Raw genomic sequence first — 16,261 nt, forward strand, 5'->3', positions numbered from 1 at the left:
GGAATAAGAAATGTGTGACAATATAATTTCCCTGTAGGAGAACTGTTCAGACACAAAACATAAGCGACCATTTTTAGGAATGATTGTGTAGCCTGTAATGGCATGCTGGGGTTTAGCAAAACAGCAATGGAAGTGCCAACAGTTCCGCAGTTAGGGATTTTTCCATTCAGCTAGGGGAAGTAGGGGAACATGAACACACTGGTACTCTCTGCCCACATATAAAAAAAAAAATTAGGCGGCAAATCTTTTATTCATGCCCCTGACTTCCGTTCCCCATAACTGCGCAAATCTTATACAACACATACGTTTTTTTTCTTTTTAAATGAGAAAACAATGTATAGAGGTTTCATTTGAGTACATATTTATTTGATAAATATAAGGTGGACACAACTAACTACATACAGTTTTTCAAGACTAAAAAGCACAATTACTTTATCTCTTAACATTTTATTACCTTCACTGCTAGAAAGATAAAGCGTGCTCTTTCTGGCAGTAAAGGAGTTACAAATATGAATGATTAAATTGTACATACAATGTACAGACAAAATACAGTGGCCCTTTTTGCATGTTTTATTACAGATTGTACCATTGGAGCTCTCATTTGAATTTTGTCATTTCCCCACCTAATTATATCAAAACTTGTACAAAGAGAATTTGGTTACAATCCTTTTATGTTTTTCCCCCATAATCCACTTTTTTCTTCATTGTGTGTTTTAATTTTTTTTTTCATTTTTTGTAGCACCTTAAAAATGACACAGGACTAATGCAAGTCAGCTAAAATATTACATATACATAAAACAGAACAAAAACAAAAAAATAGTTTTTTTTCACAAAGGGTCAAAGTATTTTACAGGAGTGGAAACAATGCTGTGATTTCACAAAATGCACCCGAGCCCATCATATTCCCAAGCCTGCCCTCCCCCCTGAATATAACTTGGTTTCCATGCTGTATGGAAACACTTTTTTTTTTCTCTGTTTTTTAAACCACCTTTTTTGGAAAAAAAAAACACATTCCCAGGAAAATGAATGTGTCTGTGTTTTATGTCTCTACTTGTCATATACATATTTACAAAGGATGTATTAAGTACTTTAACCCATTCTAGCACTGAAAGGGTTAAACATTAGCTGGCAATGCTTTAATATTTTAACCTTCTTTATAGTGGAAGGGGTAAGGGGTATGCAGTTAGAAATGTCTTTGACACCTTCCTTTTCTGCCCAGTCAACTTCCTGTGCACACACCAAAAAAAAAACCTCTCTGGTGGTGAAAGGGTTAGACTCCACTTTTCGGGTTTCAGTCCTTTTGAATTTTTTGTGGGGAAGCACAAAGAATAATAATTAAAAAATTGTACCGAAAATGAACATTGACATAAAACAAACAAAAAAACCCATACAAGTTCTTTGCCTTGCAGACTCATTTTACAGACTGGTTCCAATAGCTGAGGATTTGAAAAACCAAGTCTAAACTGGATTTTTTGGGACAAATGTAAATTAAAAATTCCTGGTATGAAACTAAGGTCCTCCATGTAGGATTTAAGGCACATGGGATGTTTTCTGACCTTTTGTCCCTTTTGACCTTTTAACTTAGGGAAAAAAACCAATACAAGACATGAGAAACTGCCTCTGAGAAATGTGTATTGGTCACTTTGGTTATGGGGCCACATGTCATCTCAAAACAATCTCCTGAAGGGAATATCAAGCTTCTCTAAGAGGCAATCCTTGGTATTTTGGTTTGTGTTTTTCCCTGGGAAAATTCAGAGAGAAAACATGCCAGGAAAGTCCCTGTGTGCCATTACCCCATTTCTTAACCTTGGGTCTCCCAGATGAAGCTGGGTTACAACTTCCCGCATACTTCAGCATCTAATAAAGCGTCCAGCTTGCTAGGGCCTGCAGTCTAACAACATTAGTGAACCCAAAGTTAAGAAACCCGACTGTAAAAGTTTTTAAAAACACAATGAAGAGGAAGCACTGAGCTAAATAAAATGTAAATGCAGTAAAAAGGTGTATTATGGGCATGATCATCTGGGCACAACCACCTAATCTTCTCTATTAGTGATCGAATGGCACCAGCTACTGTGGAACTACACCATATTTGCACCCCATCTGCCTAGGGGGCTGTAGCTCTGCGAAGGTGCATTGGCTGAAGGTTGTCTTTACCTGTAATAAACACATACAGATACAATTTCAGCTCGGTGTCTGCAGAGAGCAAAAGATATGTATCAGCACTATTTGTCCTCTCAGAAAATATTCACATTTTGAAAACTCCAAGAATAGTGTTTCAATGAATAAAATACAATTTATCACAGCTAAATACAAAAGGTGCAACAAAAGAAAAAAAAAGCTTATCAGACTACATGGGTCTAGGTAAGTGCGCCAGAGAGGACTTCATGGGTTTTCAAGCTTTGGAGTCAAGAGAAAGAAATATTCGTTTTCGTTGCCAAACCTGCTGCACTCCAGTTGTTGCAGACTGCAAAGAATATTGGGAAATGTAGTCCACAAAAGATGGAACGCTACAGCTTTGACATTGCTGCTGAACATTCTTTTATTTCTGCATTATTCTCTCCAATGGTTTTAAAAAAGTGCCTTCTTTCACTAGAGACTGGTCAGTCAGAGGCAAAGTGTGGGACTTATCTTGACTTAACTCATCCAGGGCCTCAGTTTTTCAGATACAGTCAAATGATATTCTTCATTCTCCTAACAAACAGAATCTACAAACCAAAACTGGTTTGTAGATTCTTAAGCAGGACATAATGAAATCAGAAGTGTTAGTGTATTACCAATACTTGGCTCTATTAAAATGGAGGTGGTCAGGAGCTCTTAATGAGAGAAAGTAAAGACTACAGAATATCATATGTGCTTCCTTGCTGTTGCACTGTGTGTGTGTCGGACTTTGGAAAGTCTGCATTCATCACACGGGCACCTTATGAACCCCCTTCTGGAACTAAGGAACACATCCTTCAAATTACAGCTGCCAAAAGGCAGGCCCATAAGGTTTCTCTAGACGACCTGTGCAATGCCTATAAATACCATGTTCTTTTTATTTCAATGGGTTAAAGATCACCAGCATATGAAAACTTGGACATTATTCTTTCAGTGAAAATGTACATTTGAAAGAGGATACTATATTCATATACAAAATGGAGAAGGAGGGCATAATATTATAAATATGTTGTATGTGCATACTTGAAAAAATATCATGTGATGCTATTTACAAGCTTACATTTTCATTACTGCAACAGAAATCTATAAATTAATGCTTTCTGACATTTTGGGTGGGGACAAGGAAAAAATGGTGCTACTGAATAAAAAAAAAAAACGTATTGTCCCTGTGTTGTGGAAAACATTTCATAGCTCTAAAAAGCGACAGTTTTGCTACTACTGTCAGTATCACCCAATCCATGCCCTTAATGGAAAGGAATCTTTTAGGAAAAAAAGGGGCAGGGACCCAATAATTAACCCCTTCACTCCCAAAGTAGCTGGAGATGTACTACTGAGCAAATACAATGCAGGCACAACTGCAAGAACAAGTGAAAAAGGAGAAAGGTTGATTAAAAAAAATATATATCACATGTAGCAAACAAAATTGGAGTAAAAACAAAAACCAACAGAGACAAATCTTTAAGACAACACACTAGATCATAAAATCAACAAACAGTTCTACAGTTTTTTTTTCAAACATATTTACAATAGTTTTTTTTTGTTTTTGTTTTGCTAAAATAATGAATTGCATACGAACAGCTCTGTGTGCTGCCATCTTATTAAAAGACATGGAAACAAAACAAAAAAAAATCATAATGAAATCACAAATAAAATGGGGAGATGCATTTATAAAAGAAAGCCTAGAAGTCTACATGACACATACCCCAAATAATGCTGGAAAAGTCAAATTCTTGCAAAGAGAGAAGAGCAGAAAAGTTTTGTTGTGGTTTTTCTTTTTTTTTTTTTCTTTTTTTTCCTTGTTTAAATAAAAAAAATACAAAATACAACTTTGGTGATAGAAAGAGGGAACAAAAAATAAAAAAATAGGTTTGGTGTGTCATTAACAGCTGTACAAGGAAAAAAAAACACACAGAAATCAAAACAACCGAGTATCAGAAGGGCACAGTATGTTAAACCTGGCACACAGAGAAGGGAAGTTGCTTACAAGACAGCCATAAGATGTCTTTCTGTAAACCTTCTGTTGCTGAAGCATTCTGCAGAAGCCGCACTAACCCTTTTTGCTACCACAGTGCATTGCTGGACTCTGGTTGAGCAAAAGGGTTAAGAGCTAAAAATGTTAAACAGACACAAAGTAAATAACATTGATTGGCACACATGCACTTCTGTACAAATTGAACAACAGTTTTACAGAAGCAAGCAGCATTAACACACCAGAAGCACAGAAACTGGGTCGGACATGCATTTAGACCCCCACACCCACACCTCTAGAAGTTACCTCAGTCATAGGGTGGCAGGGAAGGAAGATTGCACAAATAACACACAATTTGACAGTTTTTTTGAGGGGTTTTGTAGTTAAAAATTATCACCAGGTGCTAAATCTAAAGGCCAGATATTGTGTAACAGTCTTGTTGGGAAAATAGAATTAACTAACACAAAAAAAGTCTGTAAGCTGCCTTAAAAACCAACATGAATGCCCCTTGTTGCAGCCTAAAAAGTAGAGAAACGTAAAAAGGTTGAAGAACGCTGTCCTTAGTGTGGGAGGTTCGGCTCTCCTATCCCTTAGTTCCTGTGGATTGTGTAAGTCTGTGCACTTGGGGAACTGCAGGGGCGTGGAGACGTCTGGCCAGAAACCTGGGAATTTTTTTTTTATATGCCACAATAAAAAGAGGGGGAAAAATCCCACATAACACGCAAAAAAGAAGCAAGGGGCCCCCCAGCATGGCTGTCTTCGGTTTGGTGCCTAATATCCTCAGGTGGTCACTGCTAGGGAGCTTTGTGCTTTGTGTGTGTTTATTAGTTTGTTCCATCTTTTCCCTATTTCCTGGATTAGTTCATCTTTTCCAGCTGGCATTAAGATGGTAGTGGTGTGGGAGGGGGACAAAGCAATATGCATTAGGAAGAGTCACCCTTATGTCTGTCAGTATGCCCATAACAGACTCTCCTTGTCATGTTCCCTGGTGTGATAGCTTTTTCCTTAAGGTTTCCCACAGTATGAGAAAAACCAAGAAAGAGCACTTGTGATGTCCATGGATAGCCTGAACCCACTGTAGTCCTTAGCAGCATCACTGAGAGTGCATCAGTTTGAGGCAAACATGCCCACAAGTGTGCAGTTAGCTATGTGGGTAAATGGGCAGTCAGAGGAAGATGGTAGAGATGCCATTGCTGTGCCCACATGTGTTGTCAGGCAGGCTACATTATGGAGGACAGAACTAAGTCACTAATTTTAGTTGTTCTCAAACAGAGAGAGAAGGTCATCATTGCTATTGTTTGGTAGATCTGGAGGATCCAAATAGGAGAGAAGCTCATCTGGATTTGTAAGCTCTGGAAGAAGCTGCAAAAGAACCAAAGGAAAATAATTACACAATCAGAGCAGATTTTTTATTTGAATATATACATAAAAATGATTACTATTAACCATTTTAGATTAAGACAAATAATATAACCAAGTATATATACATGTATGGGATTTATTATCCACAATGCATGGGACATGGAGTTTTTTCTTAGTTTATAACCATTTTTTGTGATATTATTACAAGAAAAACCAAATTAATTTAATAATTTAATATTATTTATTTAATAATTTGTTTATAAGACACTATGGTAAAATACATTACTGGTACTTTCTAGATAACGGGTTTCCAGATAATAAATGCCAAAGTAAAGCAGCATTACTTCTAGTATACTAGTGTGATTTGTAAAGGACCTTGCAATATTTATACTGTACTACAACATTTTTTCAATATGTTCAAATATTTAGTGCTAAACAATACAGAGAGACTATATTTCTACTTACAGATTTGGAATATCAGCAAGTCAGCTCTAATATTTAGATAGATGGTTTATTTTGGACCTTTTCTTACATCAAAGTGATTTTTGGATTTTTTTTTATGGTAAGTAGGTTTTTGATTACTTTGCTGGGGTATTATATTTGCATTTTGTGCTTCTTTTATGTGGTTTCTTAAAATTTAAAAAAGACTAAATATAAACTTACATCTAGCGATGGTTCAGGCATGTCAGGAGCTCCAGGGCCACCAGGTTGACCTTCTAAGACTGTGGATGGATTAAAGTTCATATCTCCATGTGGGTGACTGGCAGCTTGTTGTGGGTGCCGTGGTTGAGGTGCTGGTCCACCATGATGTAAAGGCTGCCCAGGCTGACTGCCCGGATGAGGGGGGTGTAAGCCTTGAGGCATGGAGCCATGGGACTGATCAGAATTTCCAACATGAGGCATCTACAAGGTATTTAGTATAGGAAAGACATAGATAAATAAAAATTAAAAAAGTATTTTAATTAATGCTTTAGGTTCTCACTAAGGAATAGTTAACTATTCTGATCTCCCTTTGAAGTACTACAGCTGTCAGTATTTCTTAATATACATTGGCTGTTTAGGGTTACACTTGAGAGCAAGTAGTGAAACATCCCTGCAACAAAACAATGATCATTTAAAAAAAAAAAAAAAAAAAAAAGAAACAGTTGCTAGTGACTATTATTCATCATTCAGTAGTACTTACAGAGTCCTGCATGGAGTGGCTAAGTGGTTTGTCCAAGGATGGCATACCTCCAGGCATATCTGGAGGGTGGGAAAGTTGAGGTCCATGCATAAAATCATTCATTGAGTTTCCTCCAGGAGCTCCATGGGGAAAGTCAAAGTTGCCATGACCTTGGTAGTTATTACCTAGACATAAAGAACAATTTTGAATTCAATGTCTCTTCAAAGCAAATCCAACACTTCAGGGGCCTGTTGATAAAACTATAAAAATCATGTAAACATACACCACCTATTGCTTTTTAAACGCCAACCTCAGTGTAAAATTCCAGGGCAAAAAAGGAGTGCATTTTAAATAGCTTGCATCTGAACTTTTCCATTGCCATGAAAGGGTTACACATAGGGGCACATTTACAAAAGCACGAACGCTCGAGCGTTCATGCAAACGATCAGAGTGTATTTTCGCCGATTTTTTCGGGCGTCCGCACGACTTTTTCGTACGCCGCACGACTTTTTCAGACGTTTGCACGAAAAAATCGGAAAGGTTTTACCGCTGTTTACAATTGTTCGGTAGGAAAATTTCGTGACTTTCGGATCGCCAATACGATATTATCGTGACTAATACGATTTTTTCGTAAGCATTTTCGTGATATTTGCGATCTTCCGAAATTTTCGTTTCCAATACGATTTTTTCCCATTCGGATTCGTGGATTAGTAAATGTGCCCCTAAGTCTGAATTGGTGAAAAATATTGGTGCAGATTAGGGCGTTTGGACAGTGGAAAAAAATACACAAAATAAAAACATTAAATAATATAAAGTAATAATACACAAAATGTTAAGTATGTTGTGTAAATCAAATAATAAAAATCAATTTTTGAAAACACCACCCTTTATGCAGCCAAACAAAGTGTAGGTGATTTTTGGATTAGCATTAGATGTGTATAACTTTAGACCCTTAATACTCAGTACTTGCTATCTGAAAACTCATCATGCACTTATAATCTATTATTATCTAAATTATCAAATGGAAATCTCAAGATGCAGTCGATTCTGTTACACACAATTATTTTACTAGTATTGCTGGAAGCAGAGCACTCAGTAGTGTCCACAAGTGTGCAATGCTCTTGTACCAAACTTAAAAATGCATTGCACTAGACAACGCTGTGAGATAAAATCTTAGGTTATTAAACAACTGTTCGGTGTTGTTTAAAAAATCTCTCACCTTGTCCAACATAGTCACCAGAGTTCCCACCTCCTGGAGGTGGGGGGAGAGACGGGTAAGGAGATGGGCCAGGACCCAGTGCTGCAATCATTTCCATAACATTGGGCATGATCATCTGACTAGGACTCATAGTCTTAAACCTCTTGGAGGGAATTCCATCAGGGTCATCCTTGATGTGTATCTCTGATTTAATGGGTACAGGTCTCCAGCTGCAGGTTGGGTCAATGGTCACTTCTTCAAACTCAGAGCTATGGCACAAATATAAGTTGACATCAGAAAAAAGGTGATTTTATAATTAGAACATGGGGAAACACAATATCTTGCTTAGCTAATAAGAATCAAGTGTATAAACACTCTAAGATATTAAGTAAAACAGTATTAAGCTAAAACACAAATATTTTTAGACACAAAGTATTTTTTTTAGATCGGAACATACTTAAAACGGTGTGTACAACAACCACATTACAGTGCACCACAAGAGGAGTTTGTGTGAAAAAGCTTGTGAAAACCAGCATGGTGTACACACTGGTTTTTTTCAGATGAGAAATTTGACCTGATGTGAATTTGCCAGTGGACTTTAATGAGTATTGCTAGATCTGAAATGGTGTACAGTAAGTGTTCAATATTGAATTTATTAATAGTGTGATCACTTTGTGTCATAAAATAATTTATGCACCCTTACATATATGCACCTAAATATATTGCAGGTCTGACAAACTGTGTTAGAATTAGGGTATTTTGTGCAAATCTGTATACACAAGTAACATTCAGAGGCAGAGCTGCTAAACTAAACTTATCAAGAAAACATATCAGGGCTCATATGGGAACTGAAGCATACAAAGTGCCAAAAAAAAAAAAAAAAAAAAAAAAGGCTGCAATCGTCTGGGTGTGTGCAAATAGGTGCAGGCCTCTGCACTCCATGCAAAGACCCATGGCTCCCTTCACTAATACAGCATTGATTGTGTTAGCCAATGCTGAATTAGTGAAGGACGGGTAGAGGCATTTATGCTCCCACCTCCAGTCCCCTACCTTAAACATCCTTCAATAAGGACAGAGCTTTCTGCACTTCCTGGCATTGCACTGGTCACATCCAGTGCTCAGAGCAGAGTGCAGTACGAATGGGGTGCAAATGCCCCTAGAATGAGCACTAAGGGGCATGTTCTTTTTTTTTTTTTTTTTCCAATATAAATTTTTTATTGATTTTAGTAACAAGTAGGGAGACAGAAAAAAGAAGAGGGGTACATGTCTACTTCTTACAAATTGGGTTCGTTTGCGTTATACAATATTTGTAATCATGAGGAGGGGGAATAGAGAGGGAGGCAAGGAGGGGGGGGGAGGAGGCGAGGAGGGAGAAGGGGTATCCTTCTGGCGGGCTAGATTGTAGATTGTTTGTAGAAGTCCGATTCTTTAAAGGTTAGCCAGTGGAACCAGGTTGTGCTATAGGCATTGTAATGCTCCGGAGATGGGAGAGACATTTCTTCGAATTTATGTATTTCTTCCACTTTCTTGTACCAATCCTGTAGTGTTGGAATATCGGTTCGTTTCCATCTTTGTGGTATCAGTAATTTAGCTGCGTTTAGTAGATGCGGTTCAAGTGAATTTTTAAAGGTAGACAATGGTTTATCAATGTGGAATAGTAGGATATATTCAGGGGTGTTGGGTATGTCAATATTTATGATATGGTATATTGCTTTTCTGATGTTTTCCCAATAGGTTTGGATAAGTGGACACGTCCAGAATATCTGTAGCAGTGAGCCTTTTTCTTTGTTGCATCTCCAGCAGACATCGCTGGTATGCTTATAGATTATAGATGGGGTATAGTACCATCTTGTGGCAATTTTGTAATTTGTTTCTTGAATTTTACTGCATCTGGAGCTTTTAAGTAATTTGTTCATTAAATTGCTGAATTGTTTTTCCTGGAACTGTATGCCAGTATCTTTAGACCAGGATTCAAGAAACCCAGGTTTTGCGTATATATAGGCTTGTCTGAGAGTTTTATATAGTTGGGAGATGGTATGTGTGGGTGGTAATGTCGTGGCAGTTAATGTTTCAAAGGAGGATAGAGGTCTACCCAGTGTAGGTGTACCTCCCAGGCTTTGATAGTAATGTTTTATCTGTGCGTATTTCAGATGGTCTATAGTTGAAAATGGTTTGGTTGCTTGTAATTTCTGTTTATCTATGAATTCTCCCTTGTCCATAAAGTGGATCAGTTGCAAGTTTTGTTCTATCAGCCAGTGGGCAAAGTAATTTGGTTGTTGACCTGCGGGAAAGGCTGGGTTATTGATAAGTGGCAGGAGGGGAGATGGATATTGCGTAAGTTTATATTTTAGGCGGCATTTATCCCAGATTGCAAGAGTATTCATTAGTAAAGGATGGTCTGTATATCTGATTCTTCTGTATCTTTTATCTAGCCAAGGAAGATGTATTAAGTAGCTATGTGTTGATTGTTGCTCTATAGCAATCCACAGCTTGGTGTCTACATGGTGTGACCAGTCAATGATACGTCCCAGTACAGAGGCTAAGTAGTATGTTTTACAGTCGGGTAGCGATACTCCTCCTTGTATTTTGTCTTTTGTTAGTGTTTTGTAGCGAAGTCTGGGTTTTTTGCCCTGCCATATAAATTTAGTGAGAGTAGCTTGGATTGAGTCTAATATAGATTCTGGGATGTGTAGGGGGTGGGTTTGGAATATGTATAGTATCCTAGGTATTATGTTCATTTTGATAACATTCATCCGTCCAAACCATGAAAGGGGTTTGTTTAGCCAGTTGTCTAGGTCTTTTTTAATGGATGTTAGGAGGCTTTTTAGGTTGTTCAGTGCCCAATTTTCGTAGTCTTTAGAGATTTTTATGCCTAAATATGTTAAGGTGTGGGAGGCCCATTTATATGGGAAGTTTTGAGATAGGGCCTGTATAGTCTGTGGTGTGAGTGATATATTTAAGGCCATGGATTTTGTGAAGTTTATTTTGAAGTTGCTAAGGTATCCGAAATTTATTAGTAGTTGGTTAAGCACCGGGATGGATATGATGGGTTGGGTGATGAAGAATAGCAGGTCGTCTGCGTATGCTGCTATTTTGTGGTGACGGTTGGCTATGGTTACCCCTCGTATATCAGGGTTTAAGCGGGTATGACATAGAAGTGGTTCTAATGCTATAATAAATAATGTTGGGGATAACGGGCATCCTTGTCGCGTGCCGTTTTGGATCTTTATATAATTAGACAGAGTTCCATTTACTCGTATTCGGGCGGATGGGTTATTGTATAATGCTTGTATCCATTTTATTATTTTAGGGCCAAGTCCAATGTGTTGTAGGCATGCGAACATGTATGTCCAATTTACCCTATCAAAAGCTTTTTCTGCGTCTGTTGATAGCAGCATTAGTTTGGTGTTTTGTTTTTTAGCCATATGTAGGATGTTTATTAATCTATTGGTATTGTCTCTCCCTTCTCTTCCTGGTGTGAAACCCACTTGTTCCGGATCTATTATTCCATGTAGTATATTTTTTAGTCTATTGGAGAGGATTTTTGCGAGTAGTTTGACGTCTCCATTTATTAAGGAAATGGGTCTGTAGCTTCCGGGGTCTTGGGGATTTTTCCCAGGTTTTAGTATTAGGCTAATATGGGCTTCTAGTGACTGACTGTTAAACTGGGATCCTTTTTGTATGTCTTGAAAGGCTTTGAGCATGTGTGGGAGTAATTTATCTTTGAATGTTTTGTAGTAGAGGGTGGTGCATCCATCCGGTCCTGGTGATTTGCCTGTAGGGGTTGTTTTTAAAGCTGTTTCAAGTTCTTCCAGGGTTATATTGGATTCTAGTGCTTCTATGTCTATTGTTTGTATATGTTTAAGGTGGGATGATTGGAGAAATTCTGTGAGACGTTTCTTATAATCGGAGCGGGTATTGGTGGATTCATCTGGTAGCTGATATAAGTTGCTATAGAATGTTTCAAAAGTTTTGGTAATTTGTTCTGTGATATGGGCAGTTGTTCCATTTTTTAGTTTTATGGAAGGTATATATAGTTTTGATTTTGTTTTTGTTTTAGGACTCGGGCGAGTAGTCTGCCACATTTGTCTCCGTGCTCGTATAGTTTATGACGGAAGACTGTAATGGCTTTTTGTGTGAAATAGTTCAGGCTATTGGCTAATAGTTTCCTTGCTTCTGTTAGTTGTTGGAGTGTGTGGTCGGAGTGGGTGCTTTTGTGTATGTTTTCTAGTTGTTGGATCTGTTTTATAAGGTTCAATCTTAATTTTTCTTTTTCTTTTTTACGTCTAGCTCCATGTTTAATGAGGTTTCCTCTTATTACACATTTATGGGCCTCCCAGCATGTTAGGGGGGTTGTATCTAGGTTAGAATTTTCTTTGAAATAGTTTTCAGGGGCATGTTCTTGTGCCAACTGGGATCAAGAATGACTCCTGTAAAGGTTGCAGCCACACTGTTTTCTGTTGTGTTCTGGTCACAATCACTCCTTCCTTGCTCCAGGCCATACAATTGCCTTCTGCCCCCACATATTAAATAAACCCCTTCTAGACATTTTGAAACAAAGCAGCTACTCACTTCTGTATTGCATTCAGGATGCCCCACATGTACTGATCCACCTCTAGGCCTTCCAGCAGTGCTGTTTTACTGGCAAAAAGCAAAAAGTCAGAATTTGAAACAGAACTGTATTAAGAACACAAAAAACAGCAGCAAAATATTGACAAATTTAAAAAATTGATATTGCAAATATATAAGAGCTGCTATCTGGCTGAGTGGCTTTAGCCGCCCCCTCTCAAGACAAATTCAAGCCTACACTTGTCTCAAAAAGCAAACATTGCTTCCATAGAGTACAATAGAATAACCTTGCCAGACACACAAATCTCAGCAAACAGCTTTCATTACACTGCTTGAAAGCAGTTAAATGTATTAGCACAGTGCAGGTAATATATGTTATTTGACAGGTCCCTTTGCAGGAACCCCCAGCTACTGCTCCAGACTGCAGTTCTTAGGGACATAGTTAAACTAACCCACAGGCCATTTTTTAGGGCACCGCTAAAAAGCATAATGGTACATAATTATTTCAGGTGCAGGTCATTTTACCATGAGGGTATTAGATTGTGTGTATATTCAGACTATATACAAATAAGCATTTCTGTTCTGCCTACTGTGTGCTTGTTTGCATATAATTTCAGAAATTGTGATATGGGCTTATACTTTTTTACTAGTTATAGTTTATAATGATTCTTCTTTTTTGGCTTTGCGCATGCAGTTTTGCCTTGTACTCACTTGCATACAGGACACCTCCAAGTTCCTCTCTCACAGTTGAGCTGCAGATATGATTCCAAGTCAAAACACTAAAAAAATCAAATAAAACCAGATTTATAAAGGAAAAGTGCAAGTGGGGATAAAATAACAGAACTGAACTAGACAAAATATGAAAGGGAAAAACAAAAATAAATAAAGGTTTGGTTCTTTAGGAGTGAAGTATGGATCTGTCTGAAATCTGTCAATAATTCACTGGGATCTCAGCAGTCTAAAGTTTAAACATTACAATTCCTAATTAAAAATGAATATATTAATAGGTGGATATATAAGTATTTTCCTTATGTTTTTTCGTTTTTTTTTTTTTTTTTTAGCTTTCATCAAGGCATGATTTTTTTTTCAGTTTTAGGTCTAGAGGCACAAAAGGCACTGTGATAAATTTGCCTGAATTTACATGGGCATATTTGGCCGGTAAAAGTAGGTGCAGGGTTTTTTGTGGTGCTTCCTGCTACTGCCAAAAGGAATCGATACTACTTGTACTGGTGTTATACCATGTGTACCACGGATGCTGCTCTTGCCTAAGAAGTTAATGTCTCAGGCTGACTGGGCACTAGCTTTCTAATAATTTCTGTGGCATTCTTGGGAGGGTGCATGGCCTGTCATCATGGGGGGGGGGGGCGCAAGAACTCAAAGAAAGTAGTGCCCACAATGTCAGAAGGTGACTGACAAGATTGACAAGATATATGCACAATATGGAAATCACCAAAGAAAAACTAACCTGTACATGCTTGCAGTCATGCCCTCGTGCGGGAAGCTGGATTCGCCTGAATGTGATTGGACATTTCAGTGAGACTTTAATTGCTGTCTGCTCTACCCCATCTTCTCCATTTAGCGCTGCATTCCCAGATGAAGCAGCAACACTGCTAAAATTCCTCTTTACTAAGAAGGCAAACAGAAAACATTGAGATCATCCTGTCACATTTCAGATATGCCATTCCAATAAGAAAAAAAGCCGTGTATTAAGCTATGGATTAAATTCATAAATTGGATAATGTGCATTAGGAGTTTGAAAAATGAATTCAAGAAAAATCTTCATTATGGAAGTTTTTATTTGAAGCTCAGTCCACAAAGGTAAAGCTAGTGATGCATTAAAATGTAGTTTACCATAGTGGCACTTGCAGGTTTTAGAATTTTTCTAAAGCCCGTAGGATTGCTGGGAGTCAAAAGGATCCCTTATAGTGCCACAAGTGGCTCAGAGCCTCTAGATCAGGGATCCCCAACCTTTTATACCCGTGAGCAACATTTAAATGGAAAAAGTGTTGGGGAGCAACACAAGCATGAAAAAGGTTTCTAGGAGTAGCAATAAGAGCTATAATTGGCTACTTTATAGTCCCTATGTGGACTGGCAGCCAACAGAAGGCTCTGTTTAAAGCGTTTGTATAACCCTAAGCTCAAAAAAGGCCAAAAAAGTCTCATATAAAATAGGCCACAGGACAAACTTTATGGTCACTGGTCCTTTAATGATAATTATCTAAATATTGTTTCATTACGGCTCACAAGTTAAGAAAAAGAAAAAAGAAAAAAAAAATTATCAGCTACCAGTATTGGCACAGAAAGGACATGCTGTAATGCAGAAAAAGTTTGTTATGTATTTATTTATGATTAGGGCATAGGTGTGTAACTAGAAGATGTTGGGATTTACAGCAAAATCTTTTTGGCACACCATGTCCCATACCTAGGAGAAGATTAACTGTCTTGTCCAAAAATATTGAGACAGAGCCCTATTTAGACCTAAACCATCAGCAGATACTGGGTTTTAAAGGCATTCGGCATTAAAGGTAAACGACTCACTTTTTGTAATACAATGTTCAGCTGGAAGAAGCCTCTTTTTCAGCAAACCCTGAAGCACTGAACGTACCGAAGGCCGATGAACCAACTGTAGCACAAACAAGTGTGACTGTAAAAACAGAAAAATATTGGTATACGTTAAATGCTTAGATAACACTTATTGAAAGTATACAGTTTCAGTGACTGTCCCTGACTGTTGTCTTAACAAAAAGCAGGAATTTTCAGCCTGTATAACACACTGGCTGTTGCTGGGCCATCCTACTCTGCATCCCTAAACAGACAAACAGATGATGAAATTTAGTCCAAAAAATGCTGAATTAAATGTAGAGATTTCAAAATATTTTTTAAAATTATTGTCCAAATTATCTCTTCCTACATGCAATTTGCATCCAGGAGGAAGGATTTGACAGATGATATCACTACTCACAACATCCATTCATAGGGCAGAGTGCCTTTCAACTGCTCAAATCAGTTTTTCACATTCTGATGTATTGACAATTGCATCAGATTTCATAAATGTGTCAAATTCATTAAAAAAATATTCCTAGTAGTAAGGAAAGCTTTGTGTTATGATAAAACAGATTGAAAAGCTAGAAACGTTTCAGGATTTTGCCATCCCATCTATAATAAATCAGCCACATATGTTGGTGGGACATGTAATTTGTAATTTAAAAACATACCTCTATATAAAATAGGCTTTACCTATTCAGCATGTATACTTCTCAAGGCATACCCCCATATCCCTGCCCAGACCACCTTGTACTTATTACCACTAATTTCCTTCATCAATATTACCTTAATATTTCCAAAGTCAAAATCAATATTTTTGTAAACATTACTACAGTTCTATTTTAAAAAGACTAATTTGTTAAATAGCATTGCTTTAAGAGATAAAAAAATAAGGTGTACTATATTACACTTAACAAGTAACAACATCTTTTCTATAATTTTGCTATGAAAAATAATCATAATGTTACTGTGAATGTTGTCTCTTCAGTTGGTCTAGGCAATATTTCTCATGGTCAAGTTATGGTATATACGGAGTTTGAATAGAACTGAAGGGAATATTGTGGGTAGTTTCTGGCACTTACACAACAACAGGCAGTGACTGTAATCTGGATTGTGTTGCGGCCTGGTTGACAGACATGCTTGAGGTGCAGGGGTTTGTGAGAAGTCTTGTTGTCACCTCGTTCGATGGTTAAGGGGGTGGCATTAACGCTGACTTGCACTGAGGCTGGCCAGTTGGTGTTCATTTGCCGATCTTCGTGATGATAGCACTTAAACTGCAGCTCCAAGTCAGATCTTAGAG

The 16,261-nt window shown here is 37.7% G+C and overlaps 1 protein-coding gene across 21 annotated transcripts in view; it reads right to left on the bottom strand.

Annotated features, from left to right (window-relative positions):
* Nucleotides 1–340: 340 nt before the first annotated feature.
* The window catches only part of zmiz1 (zinc finger, MIZ-type containing 1), a 227,222-nt gene continuing 211,301 nt past the window's right edge, over nucleotides 341–16,261 (bottom strand). For 20 of the 21 annotated variants that reach the window (XM_031904889.1, XM_031904897.1, XM_031904894.1 and 17 more), the window contains 9 exons: nucleotides 16,044–16,254; nucleotides 14,956–15,061; nucleotides 13,883–14,043; nucleotides 13,129–13,196; nucleotides 12,421–12,489; nucleotides 7,870–8,117; nucleotides 6,672–6,835; nucleotides 6,152–6,391; nucleotides 341–5,488 (listed from right to left, as the gene is read on the bottom strand). In XM_031904889.1, coding sequence (XP_031760749.1) covers nucleotides 5,381–5,488; nucleotides 6,152–6,391; nucleotides 6,672–6,835; nucleotides 7,870–8,117; nucleotides 12,421–12,489; nucleotides 13,129–13,196; nucleotides 13,883–14,043; nucleotides 14,956–15,061; nucleotides 16,044–16,254 — 1,375 coding nt within the window. In that variant the 3' untranslated portion in view covers nucleotides 341–5,380. The remainder of the gene's footprint in view (nucleotides 5,489–6,151; nucleotides 6,392–6,671; nucleotides 6,836–7,869; nucleotides 8,118–12,420; nucleotides 12,490–13,128; nucleotides 13,197–13,882; nucleotides 14,044–14,955; nucleotides 15,062–16,043; nucleotides 16,255–16,261) is intronic. The other variant, NM_001142079.1, reaches the window with a different exon arrangement.

This window comes from Xenopus tropicalis, chromosome 7 (genome assembly GCF_000004195.4).
Source record: "Xenopus tropicalis strain Nigerian chromosome 7, UCB_Xtro_10.0, whole genome shotgun sequence".
NCBI lineage: Eukaryota > Metazoa > Chordata > Amphibia > Anura > Pipidae > Xenopus > Xenopus tropicalis.